Source organism: Manis pentadactyla, chromosome 11, assembly GCF_030020395.1.
Source record: "Manis pentadactyla isolate mManPen7 chromosome 11, mManPen7.hap1, whole genome shotgun sequence".
In the NCBI taxonomy this organism is placed as follows: domain Eukaryota; kingdom Metazoa; phylum Chordata; class Mammalia; order Pholidota; family Manidae; genus Manis; species Manis pentadactyla.
In genome coordinates, this window is record NC_080029.1 from 101,170,828 (window position 1) to 101,186,602 (window position 15,775).

Sequence of the window (15,775 nt, forward strand, 5' to 3'; positions counted from 1 at the left end):
TCATGTATTAGACAGAAGTATGTTGTTGAATCTACAGCTGGATTTTCCAGCTGTTTTTTGGTCATCAATTTCTAGCTAAATGCTATTGTCATCTGAGAACATACACTGTATGATTTCTATTCTTTTAATCTTTAAAGGTGTGTGCTACAGCCAAGAAAGTGGTCTGTGTTGGTGTATGTCCCATGTTACATGTGCAGTGGGTTTATTTATAAGACACTAATGAAAATCCTTTACATCCATCTTTATTTGAACAATTTTCTACAATAGCTAGGAGTACAGCATTAATGACACACATTTACTAAGTACAACATTAGACAACTACAAATTTAGAGTGTAAATGTCAATGTGATATTGTTTTGGTTTTCATCTTAGCACTAGGTGATACCTAGTGAAAACCCACGTTTCAAAGGCTTTTGTTGATGTGAGGTGAATTATTAACTTATTTTTTAAAATTCCATGTGAGACATGCTGGGGACAGTTTGGTTTAAACTAGAGTTGGTTGATAATGCCTTTCACTTCTCAGTACTTTTGTTTCCTTTTTAATGGATGACTATTTTACCCTAGAACTTTTCAAAGATTAAATATATCATGTTTTTCTATACAGATCAAAGTAGAATTCTTTCTCCAGATCCAACAAGGAAAAATATTTGAAAAACTGCAATGTTCAATTTCACTGTAATTAGAAGGCATATCCATTTCACAGTAAATTAACAAATTAAAATAGCAATATGTTAAATGTCATGAGCTCATTTCTGTGCAACACTGTTAGAACAATTAAAATTTTCCCAGGACAAAAAAAGGTCGGTGTTACTCTAGGATTCCACAAAAATACACAACTAGGAATCATAAGTTACAACATAAATATCCACATTTCAAGGAAAATTTCACCATTTGTTGGAAAAAATTAAATGGCTCAAGTGATTTAGAGAGCCTGAAATGTAGGCTGAAGTTTTTTAACATATGGTAACAATAAAATACTTGAAACTATTGACTCCGAAAAATGCATGAAAATGTACTGACTTAGCATTGAATTACATACCAGTTTCAACTCAAAAAATCTTTCTTTCAAATGTTTCAAGCAATTATTATTACAATACTAAGGAAATGTTGTCATGTTGACATTTTATGAATCTAATAATACCCATTAAGTTAAGCTGATGAACATTTTAGCTAGGCCAAATTTAAAAATAAAAAATGTATAAAATGTACTTTTGCAGGTATTTTACATAGTATTTTTCTGTTCCTGATCTAGTGAGAAATCTACTGTGACTCAGGTTGATTTCATTTAGAGTAATACAATGGATTAGAATTTATAGCACACTTTTTCTGTTTTCACTCAATCTTTTATATTACAGGATTCTAAAAAGAATTTTTTAAAAAGAATACCTAAGAAAGGTTTTATAGTTGTACCCTTTACCTGTATGAAGAAAATATCAATGGAAAACAAGCCATATTAGTATTACCAAAACCTAACTTATATTTCTTCCACATGTTCATTTACTTGTGACACAGAGCCCCCCAAACTCAGGAACACCCGCTAAGCCCACATTTCATTGGCTCTGAGATTGTTGCTGCCCCAGAGTTCTAACACGTGTTTGGAAATAACAGAACGGAAAGGAAAACGTACCTGGAGTGGGAGGGCCATGCAGGAAGGGAGGGAAGGAATCAGCGGCTGGAGGCACACCCAACCAAACCCTCCCAAAACCTAAACCTTGAGAAACAGGGCAAGATAACCTCTCCAGGCAAGGTCTCCCCTTACCGAGGAAAAGTTCCGGAGAACTTAAGGCAGCTCTAGGAGGGACGGGAGCAGGGGTTAAGGCGGCCCTCACAGCACAGCCTGAGGAGAGATTCCGATGCACTTATCCACGAACAGAGGCCTCAGCGATACAGAGCCTCTCTGACGCGCATGCACACAGCACACCTCCTAGCTCCAAAGGACACACGGCAGCATGCACACACAGTCACATCCAGCGCACATGGACCTGTGTACGGCCTGCCCCGGGACAGTCCTTAGAAAGCACCCAGGCTTGGCAAACAGCTGCAGGTTCTCTGCGGGCTGCACAGCACACCTGGTGGCTCTAACGTGACTCAGGGGTGAGGCTTGAGGGTGAGCTTCCTCTTAACTTTTGGGAGGCTTCGCTGCTTCCTGTCAGGTTGAGACAGCCTGCTGCTAATTAATGACCAGAACAGCCTCCAAGGGAGCACTGGCCCATTACAAAAGTCAAACCTAGTTACAGCAGGTAACTATTAACCAGAAGAAAGCCACTGAGCTCTGAGTACTTCATCTCGTTAGCGCAAAGAACTGGGTCCTCTGCACTTGCTCGGTTCCCATATGCCAGTTGCCAACTCCGGTAAGGGCAAAGGCACCTCTTGCTGGGCCAGGTGCCCCACAGGTACTGGGAGGAACAGACTGTAACCTCACAACTCTCCGAAGCCTCCTGCCTCACCTGCCCACGCTGCCTCTGCTGCACAAAGAGGGCGGCTCCTCAGCGGGGCACCGACTCCATCTCGCTCTCAAATGATCACCAGCGAGTGATGGATCACCGGGGAGTGGCGGCAGACGCTCCTCTTCCCACCTTCTGCTGCTGCGGCTGCGGCTGCAAGGAGGTACCTCAGGAAGCACGCTGAAGCAAAAGCACAGGTGGGTGCAAGATTTGCTCCACACTACTTTCAACAGGAGAGTTTCAGGATCACACACAAATGTCTATTTTATCCTGACTGGAAGTTCCCCAGAGGATCCTGGACTCTGCCTCTTGGGGAACTCTACACACTGGTGATCTTGCACTTCAGTCTGTCGGCGAAGACATATTGTGAGCATTTCTTAGGGTGGTGATGGGCGCGTTTACCTAGGGTTACTTGGAAAGTAATTTCTCACAAGAACCACTGTACTGGGAATCTAATAAACTAAGGTATTTTCATAGCTTCCTCCACCGGGTTACTAAAAGATTTGACTTATATTTTACATAATTACCCAGAAAGTGCCAACTCTCAACTAGCCATTGAAATAAAAGAAAGCAAATCATACATACTGACCTAAACCCCAAAATCTCCTTTCAGTTGGCTTTGCAATATATGTTTTTGTACTTTTGCCCTTGACAGAATAAGTGTCAGAGACCTGGGAATTTTCAGAACTTCTAAAGGAGGCATGAGGCTACAATTTGTGGATTTTATCCCATATTTATCATCCCCCTCCTCCATAGTTACTCTCAAGCAGATCAAAGCTTTAACCCAAGAAAAGCTACAAGAAGGTAAATTGCTTGTAACTTTTCAGCTTTGCAATTCCAAGGTGTGAGCTGCCTCTGAATGTAAGGGTGAGTGGGGAGGAGGGCTATTGAGAAGTGGCTATTAAGACAATGAACTGTTGTTCTTTCAAGATTTTTCCTTGAATTCCTATTTGTATGTCACAGAGGAATTATGAAGAAGCAAATTAGTGATGTCAAAGGATGTACTGCAGGGAAGTGAGCACAAGAACTTGTGCAAAGATTGGGCTGACAGTAAGCCACGAGGCAGGCCGGGAGGGGCACAGGGACTGACTCCCTCAACTGCCTTGAACGCAGTCAGAGAGGCAGGTAGGCAGGCCATGAGGTACATGGCTCAGCTGAGGGAAGGGCAAGAGTGAACAGATAAATGGGCAGACAGAAGGCTGGTGGAAGTGTGTTTGAAGCTGGGTGAGAAACTGTGGATGAAGAGAGGGAAGGGTGAGCAGTCCTTAGAGTGGCCAAAGAAAATCCATGGTCAGCAGAATGCTGTTGCATTCTCAAGAAAATAGTACAGAGAAGCATTTACCAGGCCTTGGGGCTCCAGGGTTGTAAGGTATCCTTGCTAAGGTAAAGATCTTTAGGCAGCTAAGAGAAGGAAATTCAGATCCCCACATGGGGTTCTGGGTAGGCATAGGAGGAAGTTGGAGCCCTGGAATAGCAGAATCTTTGGCCATCCCTGAACAGGAGATTCTGGCCCAGGTGTGGAACAGAAGCTCCAACACTGTACAGCAGAAAGACAGGAGACAGGAGAGAAAGACCCAGACTAGACACACTTGGGGATACCGGCTACCCATGGCAGATGTGATCCCCATGGAACGTGCTGCACGGGGTTCTGCTGGGGAAGGCCAGGAGGGTTTCCAGGTCTGAGGTCAGCCTACACCAAGAGTCATCATTGTAGCGTCCCCCCTACCCAAGTCCCATCTATGCCCTTAGACTCCAACACATTCAGTACTGACCAAATGGTTAAAAGAGTTCATTGTTCATTGAAAACTACATTGACAACCAGGGAAAACTGAGAGAATCTGATTGAATTAGTAGTGTTTGGGGCTGGTTTTGCAAATAAATAAATATATCCAAATTGAATAGTCCATGATTCAATAAAAATTAACTTCCTAAAAAACATGTACATACATCATGTACATTTAAGAAAGGTTATAATTATACAAACTTGTGACTTTACAGTTTATTAATCCCTCAGAATTAACAGGCACCAAAGAAGTCTTTCCACCAGGCAGAGTAACTGTAGCTGGTTTCTCTAGGATCCAAGAGGAGAGAATTTTAGACATGAAAGGGACCTTTAACAACCAGTTGTCCATCCCTCTTATGGTACAAATGAGGCTCAAATAAGTTAACATACAGTATTTATCTCTTAACAACAATCTGTACCATTGACTTGAAACTGTTTGACTTCCACTAATAATATTGCACATGTTTTAATAAGGTCTCATTTTTTATAGATTGTATAAGTTAAATTATATAAATCTAAGATTGTAATTCAGAACCAGAGTTTCACTGAAAGCTAAAGATTTGCTTTTGCACAACCTGAAAGAATTATTGTCTAAGACTTCTAGGAAAAATGGAGAATATGTTTAATTAGAATTTGAAAATGAAAATTTACAGAACCAAATCCTCTGTAAAAGTCATCAATCTTCTTATATTTCTTATATAAGTCTTAAAGTATTTCTAATATGATGCTCTTTAAAGTATCTAATGGTACTGAGAACATTTATAGAAGTTGCAAAGCCTAAAAAAAGGAATATAATTAGGGATTTATTATGTACCTTCTTTTGCATAATTTACAGGATATTCAAAGTTTCAAGATCTGAATCATGAATATTCTAACAATGCTCTCTAGATAGTGACTGAGATTAGTTCTTAATAAATTACGAAAAAGAAAGAAAACCTGTCAGGGCTGAAAATAGGCAGTGCAGGAATCAGGTCTGGAAACTAAAAATAAATCACTTCGCAGAACACTGTACCCTGATGTGATATCCACCCAGGGAAAATTAACGAGCACATTAATACCATACATCCTGAATAAACAATGACATCAACAATAGCCACTTTGTCTAATCCTAGCCCTAAATGTCAAACCTTTTGTCATATTATTACATGGCTTCCAGTGTCTGCTACTTGTGCAGGTGAATCTGTAGATATTTGCACATAATCCAGTTAAAACTGTGATCTGATTGAATTGTAAACAGAGTTGATAAAAGAGCTTACTGTTGTAGTGCCTAATAAGAATATCACTTACATTTTAAAGAACACAGTATGTAGCAGCGATTTAAAATGCTCAGTAAACTACAGTGCAGATGGACTTCTATGCTATACAGCAAACCAACATTCTCTTAATAGCTCTATATCATAGTGACACATAGAAGGAAGTTGCTTGACCAGTTACTTTACATATTGCCAGTTTATTCCTTTGATCCAGTTTGACAATATAAACGTGACTGATTCCTAAACTGATATGCTACGTACTCAATGGAGATTTTCTTCTAGTTCTTCCAGTCGTGCAGAGGAGGTTCTCTGCTGGTGCCTTCCGAACAGCAGCTCATATCTGGAATTTACATTTCTTATACCATTTAGATGCAGTGCTGAGGATTTAAAATAAATTCTGGCAGGTGAAGACACATTTCACCCCTTCCTTTCGACATTCGCCTGCATGTAAACTCAGGGTACCTAATTGATCAAGGATGACTGTTGCTAAAACGCTAACATAGCACAAAGGAGCCTATCTTTCTTCCCAGGGTGGTGGAAGTATTCTAAGTAGATTTCTCGTTAATAACCTCTTGTTTGGAAGATAATCAGTACTTTCTCTTTAAAGATGTGTTTTCAGTAGCTCTCTGGAAATAATGGTTCTTATTTCAGGCAAGAAATGTATTGTCACTGTTTGCCTTGATATCCCATCACTTTCAGACCCGTGAAATGAACCCCAGGCCCAGGCTGGCTGGAATCTGGATGGTTTCCAGTGCGAGGGAGGATGGGTTAAAAGGAAAGGTCACAGGGAAGATGTGTTTGGCATCCATGAGCAGCTGGGGAGAGTCCTTCCTGTCTCGTAAACGCATCTGAGAAGATTAAGAAACAAAACAAAAAAACCAGCATCAGTTCTTTGAAACTGTATTTTTCTCCTGCCAAAAATCCTACCAGAGTCCTCAATTAATGAAGAATGTTTATACTTGTTTTGAAATCACTTTGTTTTTCCAATAAGCTATTACCAAAAAGTTAATGCACTGTAAAAATAAGATAATAAAAGCCACATTATCCTTCAATAAATTGTAAAATTACCATTCAAAAAGACTGTGTTGGTGAATCAAAGAAAAAGAAAAGCCTTGGAGATCTTACCTGTATAGTACGAATAAATGATACAGAGACTCTCTCTTCAAACTCATTCACTGGAGTATACAGATTCAATACTTTGACAATCTGTTAGAAATAAAATGATCAATATTTTCAGCATTTTTTCAAATATACATTGGGTACTTATAATCTGGAAATCTAAAAGGATCTGTTTTCATTTTTACTCAGGGCTGGATTAGGATAAGAGGGGAGGGAGTTGGTCTGAAGTTACATTTAACTTTATTATTCGAAATTTTACAATAAGAATATATCAGTGTAATATTTATACACTTTAAGCAGCAATATAAATTTGGAAAAATATTCAAACTGTATAAAAGAACATAACATGAAAAGTGAAAGTACCCCCACTTCCTCCTTCCAGTCTCCCAAAGTGGTGACCGTTACCAGTGCCTGGAGTATCTCCAGCTGCTTTCTACACATGTTCTGTGTAAAACCTATATTATGGGATATGTGATGAACATTAAGAAAGTGCATGAGTCAGCACAGAAATAACTGCGCTAAAGAAAAACAGGCATGTTTATGTCTAGACCTTCCCTCATGCTGTTGCCACTGTCCTCAAATGACCTTCCTTTCTCCTGCTTCCTTAACTCAAGGTCCTTCCCTGAACACAGTCATTGTCCCTCAGCACTTCCCTTAGACATCTTACTATAGAATCTGCTAGAACCTCTTACACTGGAATTAACTGGGTATCTCTGTCTTCCTTACTGAACTAGAAGTTCTTTTTGGCAGGAACTGTTCCTTATTTTTTGAAGAATCTGCTGCCTCCTCTCCTCAACATGTATGGTGCCTTGAGAGGGGAGCTCAGTTAGTCATTTATTGAATTGAGGGAACAAGAATTATGTGTGTTAAAATAGAAAAATCTAAGGAATCATTCAATTAGCAAATAATATGGAAAATTATTCTTTGGAATATAGGCTCCACAGAATCCATAGACAATACACCCTATGAGAGCAGACTTTGTTTTCAAAGTTCAGGGCTGTATCTTGCACCTGGAAAACCATGCAGAACACCATAGACCCTCAACAGGTACTTACTGGACATCAGATGTTGATGACTGTGACTAGTACTGCTATGTATTACTTTCTAGTAAAATCTTCTTTCCATATCTATACAGGTATCTTCTCTGACACAGATGTAGTTTAGAGACAAGAACAATAGCTAGAAGACTGCTTGTGTACATATTTCCCTTAATGAATGTTAAATTATTTTGCAGTAGGCACAGTGGCTTTACCTGGGCAGTAGTTAAAGCATTGCACATGGAGCAAATGGCTTCTGCATCATCATCTGTTTTCTTTTTCACTTGCAAAAGCTGAGCAGCCTGAATGAGAGGCTCCAGGGTTTCTTTAGCCCCACTGTTCATCAGGTTCTTGTCACGCAGCCATTCTTCCAGTTGACTGACATTGTACCTATGCCAAAAAATAGAGAAAGAATGCAAATTTATGAATGTTGTCATAAATGTCTTAATTTTTGGTGTCAGGAATTTCAGTGAAAGTGACAGGCAGTATTTCTGTTCAGTTTTCTTAAATCTTGTCAGCTGTGCTTAAAAATGTATTATAAATAGTCATGAGGTTTATAATTATAATTATGTAAGAGTAAGTGGCTACAGAATGTATTATCTTTAATGGAAGAAAGAAATACAGCCAATATAGCAAGTCAAGAAATAAGACTTGCTAAAAGACAATAGAGGACACATGCCGTGTCCTTATTAAACAGCTGACCCAAAACACTTTCTAGCTCCTCTGACAACCTCAGATGTGAAACCAGATGATCTGTTAAGTGCTCTCTTTTCCTTAAGTCAAACTCCAAGTTAGTTAGCTGAGTGACAAGAGCCTCCTCTCAGACTTTGTACTGCAGCCCTCCTTAGGGAAGAGTCTGGGAGATGGAGACGGTGGCCTGGGGAAGCTCAGGGATGGAAGGACAGAAGGGCCAGTGTGGGCCGCTGGAAGAGACAAAAGACCCCAGATTCGGAGAGAGACACAGAAACCACACAGATGCTGAGGTTTCAAGGTGGCCAACCAAGTGATAATGCTTCTGAAAATAAATAAGGTAGATGGGTACACAATCAGAGCTTAGAAACCAGGCAATATGATATTATATAGACGCTTCCCAAGTACAAGCAAAGCTTATAGAGAAATAAATTCTACTACCTGAGTGGAAGGCATTGTCTTCTTAACGTTAACCACAATGGATGTGGGTCAGAATGGAAAACTGAAAAGGTTTCTTGAGATTAACTAGAGACTTTTGTAGGAGAAATCTTTTTTTTCCCCCTCCTGGTGACTATGCTAGTTGTTTTAAAATAAATTATTTGCAAAAAACAATCAGCTCTATTGCGATAATGAGATAATGATAACATGCCGAGGAGTAATTGGGCATAAAATTGAGTGCAGCTTTTCTTAAAATATAGAAGGGCATATTCCAAGTGTTAGTAAAAGATTTATTAGACATGTTCTTGTTGCCAATGGTATTAAAAGGTATTTTGTCAAAATAAATTTATAAGAGCAAACATTAGACATCTGCATTATAATTTGGTATTTATTATTGTACACTCAAAGCACACACAAAAGGAGAGGCAGCAGCTATCTCCTCTCTATGTATTTGTCATCATTTCTCCACTCCCTTCAGACAAGTTAGCTTCACAGTGGAGCAGGGTCCCTAACAAGTGGCAAGCGGAACCTGCTGAAAGGCCCAGCCAGGAGACATAGTGAATAAAAATGCAGAAGTCTAGCCAGGCAAGAGAAAGTGGCTCCATGTCTGGTCTTCCCAGCTGCACCTGACCTCAAACAAGCCCTCAGCATGCTGCACGCTGGCAGGCAGCTGGGCAGTGAGAGGAGCCCAGCACAGGTGTGAGCGTTTGCTCACCTGATCTGCATGCCTTTGCTCCAGGAGCACATGTCCTTCCGCAGGAGGAGGTTGTTCAGGGTGATGGCCCCCACGATGTAGAACATCTGCTTGACAACCTGCTTGATCAGCTCAGGGTCCATGCCGTGCTGACACATGACCGAGTGGAAGGAGTTGAGCTGCCGGAGGATGGAGTCCAGTGTGTAGGTGCCCTCGTCAGCGATGCTCGAGGTCCGCTTTCTCAGCCCCGTGGGCTTCACCCCAGACACGCCCTGAATGGTTTCATGCTCCAGCATGCCGGAGACTGCAGGAGTAGTTCCCGTGTCAGAAGAGAAGGTATGGAAGGAGACTTGTCTCACATGCACATGCCCCCCAACACACACACACACACACACACACACACACACACACACACACACACTCAATGTAGGAAAATGATCTGAGCATCACACACACACACACACACACACACACACTCAATGTAGGAAAATGATCTGAGCATCAGAAGAGGGGAAAGGAACTTCACAAAAAAGGGCTTCCATATTTTAAGCTGTAAGGAAGGAATAATTCTTAAATGTAAAAACTTACCATAAAATCAGGAAATCTTAATCAGGTACATTTCCTATAATATGAAGCAGTAGCTTTGTAATAGCACAAGTATGTGGTTATCTTGGGAGGGTTTCTGAGAGAGAGAGGTATGTAGTGATTGGGGAGAAGATGGGCATTCTCCAGGGATATGTGAACCCCAGGGGCACACAAATCAATCAGCAAGAACAGCAGGCCACTAGGTGGTCTTGAAGAAGGCTGGGGACGGAGGCTGCCAAGCCAGGCCCTTCCTCGCCCCAAGCTTCCCACAAGAGCAGGCAGACCTCAGTCTTCTCACCTGGGGCAATGCTGATCCCTTGGAGAACACAGAGTTTGGCTTATGCCCCCTGGCTGGATGGGAGCCCCCTGAGAGCAGGGACCATCCCCAATCACTTTCATATCTCCTAGGCTAAATGCAGCTTCCACAGAACTATACCGATACAACATGTTTGTTGTTAAATCACTGGAACATGGGAGCAATGATTTAAAGTGGATATCTTAGAGGTAAACTTCTTTAGCCAATAAAAGCACACAAAAGTAGAAGAAAGACTGGCTGAAGCTGACCTTCTTTGCATCTGTGTTACCTCTTGCATTTTAGCTGACCTAGGTTGCTTAAAATTCAGGACCTTTTTGGGGACAACTGAAATCACTGCCATCTCCCATGGCCTCCTCAACCTTCTATGTTCCTAGTTGGTTAGTTGTGGGCCTAAAATAGAAAATGAAATATGATGAGCCCATAGAAGGGAAATGAGGAAGTTGTGGAAATATGGAAAACACATGGCTGGGGAAAGAAAGGGCGGCTGGGAGTAGCCTTAACAGGCTGCTGATAATCTGCCTGAAGACAACAGAGTTTGGTAAGTTAAAAAATTAATTCAATGCATTCAAAATTAGCAGCCTGCAATTTGTACATACCTTCTAATTTCTATTTCACACATGCTACATATTCCAAAAGAATATAGGCATGATACACAAATATACCCCCAGAATGAAAAGACACATATAAAGAGAGGTACATGGAATCACACATGTAGAAGAATACACATGTATAGAAACACACACACACACACACACCAGTTGCCCATCCAATGGTAAACACCTACTTTAAACCAAACTGCCTTTAACAATTCCCGGGGGTCTAGGAGATGTCCCCCTCAGCGTGCAGGGTATGAGCCCCATTCTTGCTGCCATGGTCCCCTCCAGGCCCTTTTACCGCAGCCTATTTGACAAAGTGCAAACCGTCCCCAGCCTCTTTTTTTTCAGATGGGCTCCTAAGAAGCCCTGAGTAGTAGTGTCCTAGACCAAGGTTTAAGGTGTCTTTGAAAACTGGATGAGGCATGAGGTCTATTCCTGGGTATGAAGGGTAACCCAGTCTTAAGAGGAAGCCGTATGCAGTGGGGAAGTTTTAGTCTTGTGGAAGCACTGTGCTGTGTCCAAGTTGGTCATGGTTGGGGTTCTGGGCTCCTCAGCTGATTTTAGGATGGGTTTTACTACTTTATGCTCTCTGCATGAATACATGAACACATGTCTCAAAACATGTGCCACTGGTGGTCACCTAGTGGTGGGTACATGAGGAAGACAGACCTTGACGTCACAGTGCCTGGGTCTTACCAATCATGGGCTGAAGGATGTTCTCTAACACCCGCACGAGCTGCTGGTAGATCTGAATGGCCAAGTCACTTAGCACCTGTCGGTACTCAGCCAGGTCAAAATTGGTGAGGCAGTGTTCATTTTGGCGAGATGTGTTGTGTTTCATGAAGCCCTAGAGCCATAATGGAAAGTTAATGATAAACATGAAGTAAAACGTCTTTTCTGTCTATTTAAGTCTCTTGTTTTATCAGCACCGTGCTGCTCTTCTCTCTCTGAAGAGTGTTCATCCCTCCCACACATAAATGCCAGGGTAGGCATCCTCCGGTGCTGAGTATTCATTTCCATCATATTCTCCCTCCACTCCCTACTAGCTTTGACTAGTAGCTAAACTTGGCAACCTAGTTAAGCCTTTCCAACAGCAATGTCAGTGAAACAAGATGTAGTAACTTAATTTGAAAAAAAAATTAATGAGTATTTTCACTTATGAAGCAGCAGGTTTACTGCCAAATGCTACATTATCTAAAGTACTAATCTCTTAACTGTAATTCATTAAATACAGTCCTATTTATAAATACTGCACCTAAAGGGCATACATAATCTAAAATAGACCAATTTCTACAGAAACTGGTGAAAAAAAATTTCCCTGTCCTGTATTTCATGGTATCCATACATGATTTTCAGTCTGAACTTAGAATGGCATCTTTGGTGGTCTGGTCACAGGGGAAAGCCACTGCGCAGGTTGGCACTCGCCAGACACTGCCTGCCACCGGCAGCTGCCTGCCTGAGGGATCCTGCCCACGGCGGGCTTCTGCCTCCCCAACAGCCCACTTATCAATGTGGCCTACAGGTGGGGACGGCAGGACCCTCAACGGCCCTCATTCTGGTTCATCAGTCCCACCTTCTCAGGGACCACATGTTGCTCATACTTCCCATCATTTGCCAGGACAGTTCTCCGCCCCAGCCTCTGGGTACACAAAGTGCTACTGCTCGGCTTCTCCACCTGCCCTCCCGACAAAGGGTGGGAGGTGTGGAGGGCAGTGGTTAGGGGCACAGGCTCTCGGAGGTGCGCAGACCCAGAACCCCAGCTCTGCTTTTTATGGCTGAGAGGGCTTGGGCAAATGGAATAACTTCACTGAGCTTCAGTTTTTCTTCTGTAAAATTGGGTTATAATTCCTACTTCATGGAGATGTAGAATTAAATAACAATGTATAGTAAGTGCTGTCTGATACATACTAGTATCCCTTAATAAATAGTAATATATTACATAGTTCTGAAATACAAAGTCTAACAAGTCATAAACACATTGCTGCAAACAAAAAGCAAAACTAATATTTGGACAAATCTAAAGAGATGTAACTAAGCTTGATCACCTTTAACACATGGCCAAAATTGATAAATTTCTTTAAATAGTTCAATATTTCCATGTTATTCCTTGAAAAGCCCACTTCCACATACTGACAAAAAATTTCCCTGCTGATAACTATTCCTGGACCAATGCTCATTTTACTTCTTCTGTGCTTTCTTAAAATACAAACTCTCAGAAGAATCTATGTTGCTCACCATTCACTGTTTCCTAAGTAATAAACATTAAACAAACTATGAATTGTCAAGACAGCTTGGAATTCAGGCTTCTAAATGAATAAATGATTAAACAGTTTGTGCTTTAAAATTCTTTCTTGAGAAGGTCAGAGAAAGTGTAGCATGCTGTTTGGGTAATCAAGGTTTTCTTACCTCTTCTCCACTGTACTGCTTCAAGCAGTGCAAAAATCGGCATGTGTTAGAGAGCCAGAAGGAGACAGTTTCAAAATCGTCACCTCTTTTCTGAGAGAGAGAATAGGTCTACATTAACTTTTTTAGGGAAATAACAATCTGAAAGAAACCTAACAGATACCAGAAGGCCCATTTCCTTCAGTTACCATTACAAGGAATTATAAAAATAAATCACACTGCAATTATAAAGTCTTATATCACTGCTAGAGAATTTCAACCATGGGTTCATTGGTTGTTTGCTATTAGAAAATGATGCCCAGTCATTCTGTTGCTGTTAGTTTAACAATCCCTTTAAACTGGAAAAAAATCTGCCAAGCCACAGCTTACCCCAAACTTACTTCCCTCAGGGCCACCAAGGGAAACAGACAGGACTGAATGCACAAAAAAGGATCACAAAGATTGTGAAGCAGACACCCATGTAAGATAAAAAAATCTTGTCAAGGACAAGATACAGTTCTAAGCAGCGAATCAGGAATGGGGTGGAGGAAGTCCTGTGCAGGGCGGCAGAGACGCTTTTCATCAGGACTGGGGCACCTGCCAAACTGGCTGCCTCATCAACACAGGGACACTGACGAGCACCCTTCAGTTCACAGCAGGGCTGTGAGACAAAGGCACATGGGTGTAGACAGTATCAAAAGGGCATTATGTCTACTACCCACTCCTTTTTAATCCTTAACAATTTGGTATGATAATTAGTCATATTACATAAATGTCTTTTTGCAATTATGATGAGAGGGAGAAAACTCTACGATTTGGTTTTGTTGTCTTTGCAGGAGTTAACCTAAGAAACTTGTAGTCTAAGTGCAATACAGCATGCACACACCAAAACCTAAATGACTTATATTCAGCAGACATTCATTAATTTCTAAATGTTACTCTTCAGAAAGTCCAAGATTTAGTAACCACTGAAGAATGTAACTACACTGAGTAGCTGTACAGCAGGGCCTGAGAACCAGCATTTGTCAACAGTTCATGACCAGGGGCTGGAGGGAGGGTGTTGCTGAGTGCCGAGTTTCAGTGAGGGAGGATGGGAAAGCTCTGGAGATGGACAGTGACAATGGCTGCACAACAATATGAATGTACTTAATTCCACAGAACTATGCACTGAAAAAATGGTTAGATGGTAAATACTGTTATGTATATTCTACCATACTTAAAAAAAATAGCACATAAAAGTCATCTTAGATTTGAGAGCCCACTGGGCATATTAACTATCCATTTATCTCCATCCTAAAAGTTGTCATTAAATTGGATAATCAGAAAGCAAAGTACTTGGAGAACATTCTCTTAGCTCCCCACAAAAACACATGAGTTAGAATTAAGTATAAGTTCACTGCTTTTCTAGAGAGGCAAGAGGAGGATTATGCAACATGACTCAGTGATTTCTGAGTTATGTAGGGCTTTCTGCTCTGTTGTATAATTTTGCTGCCTTTTCCCCAAGTCTTTCCTCTCTGATTAGTATCTGTGTGTTGCTTCTCACATGGAACCAGGCATTTCAAAGAAGAAGGAAAACTATGGGGTGAGTTGGAGAATAATGGGAAGAAAAGTTGGAAGAACATTTTTAACATTTTATCAGACATCTTTTTATATGAATGAACTATGTATTATTGAATGTGTTTAATACCTACTTTAACTACAGCATCAGATTCTCTCTCTATATGGACTCCACTAAATACCTTTAATTTAGTTGTAAGACCTCAAAGCAGAGTATTTCTGTCTATGAAGAAGCTTAATTTACTCCACAATTCCATGCAGTTATATCAATTTTGATTCCCATTCCACCTGAGCCCTGATTTGAAAAAGGCATACAGACATGTTGCAAGAAATGATGTTTCCTACAAAGTATGTGAACAGTGAAGATGGGTAATTTTTTTTAAAGGCGACTTAGTCCAAGTCTAAGGAAGGAAAAGCACCTTTTTGCAGATTCTGTCATCATCAATATTTGTTACAAGTATCTTGTTGAACATGAACTGACCTTTAATACTTTTTTGATGCTGTTAATTGTCGACGTTAGCAATGACCTTACTTTCTGATCATCATTCAGGTAGTCAGCATGTCGAACACACATAAACAGGATATATGCTGGTAACCCTGGGATCAAATTAACTGCTACACCACGTGGCTTCAGTTCTGCAAAAAGAAAAGAGGATATATAATCTTATGTAACACTGAAAGTCTTCATGAGGAATGCTACTGTGAGATATAAAAGCACAATTCTCATGAAAGAGTTGAATCATTCAGAGTAAGTAGGTCATTTAAGAGAGAATATTTTAATAGCTCATGAAGTAGAGAAATTTCTGAGGATGGGGACATGTGAATCTTAGTTGTCTATATAATGACAACTCTCAAATTTGTATCTCTTGCTCTGACTTTTC

General features: G+C 40.8%; 1 protein-coding gene across 4 annotated transcripts in view; it reads right to left on the reverse strand.

Moving 5' to 3' along the window:
* Positions 1-226: 226 nt before the first annotated feature.
* MYO5A (myosin VA) overlaps positions 227-15,775 on the reverse strand; it is a 183,303-nt gene continuing 167,754 nt past the window's right edge. For all 4 annotated transcript variants that reach the window (XM_057488808.1, XM_036917754.2, XM_036917753.2 and 1 more), the window contains 7 exons: positions 15,376-15,530; positions 13,362-13,451; positions 11,652-11,802; positions 9,480-9,762; positions 7,852-8,026; positions 6,606-6,686; positions 227-6,328 (listed from right to left, as the gene is read on the reverse strand). In XM_057488808.1, the coding sequence (XP_057344791.1) occupies positions 6,176-6,328; positions 6,606-6,686; positions 7,852-8,026; positions 9,480-9,762; positions 11,652-11,802; positions 13,362-13,451; positions 15,376-15,530 (1,088 nt within the window). In that variant the 3' untranslated portion in view covers positions 227-6,175. The remainder of the gene's footprint in view (positions 6,329-6,605; positions 6,687-7,851; positions 8,027-9,479; positions 9,763-11,651; positions 11,803-13,361; positions 13,452-15,375; positions 15,531-15,775) is intronic.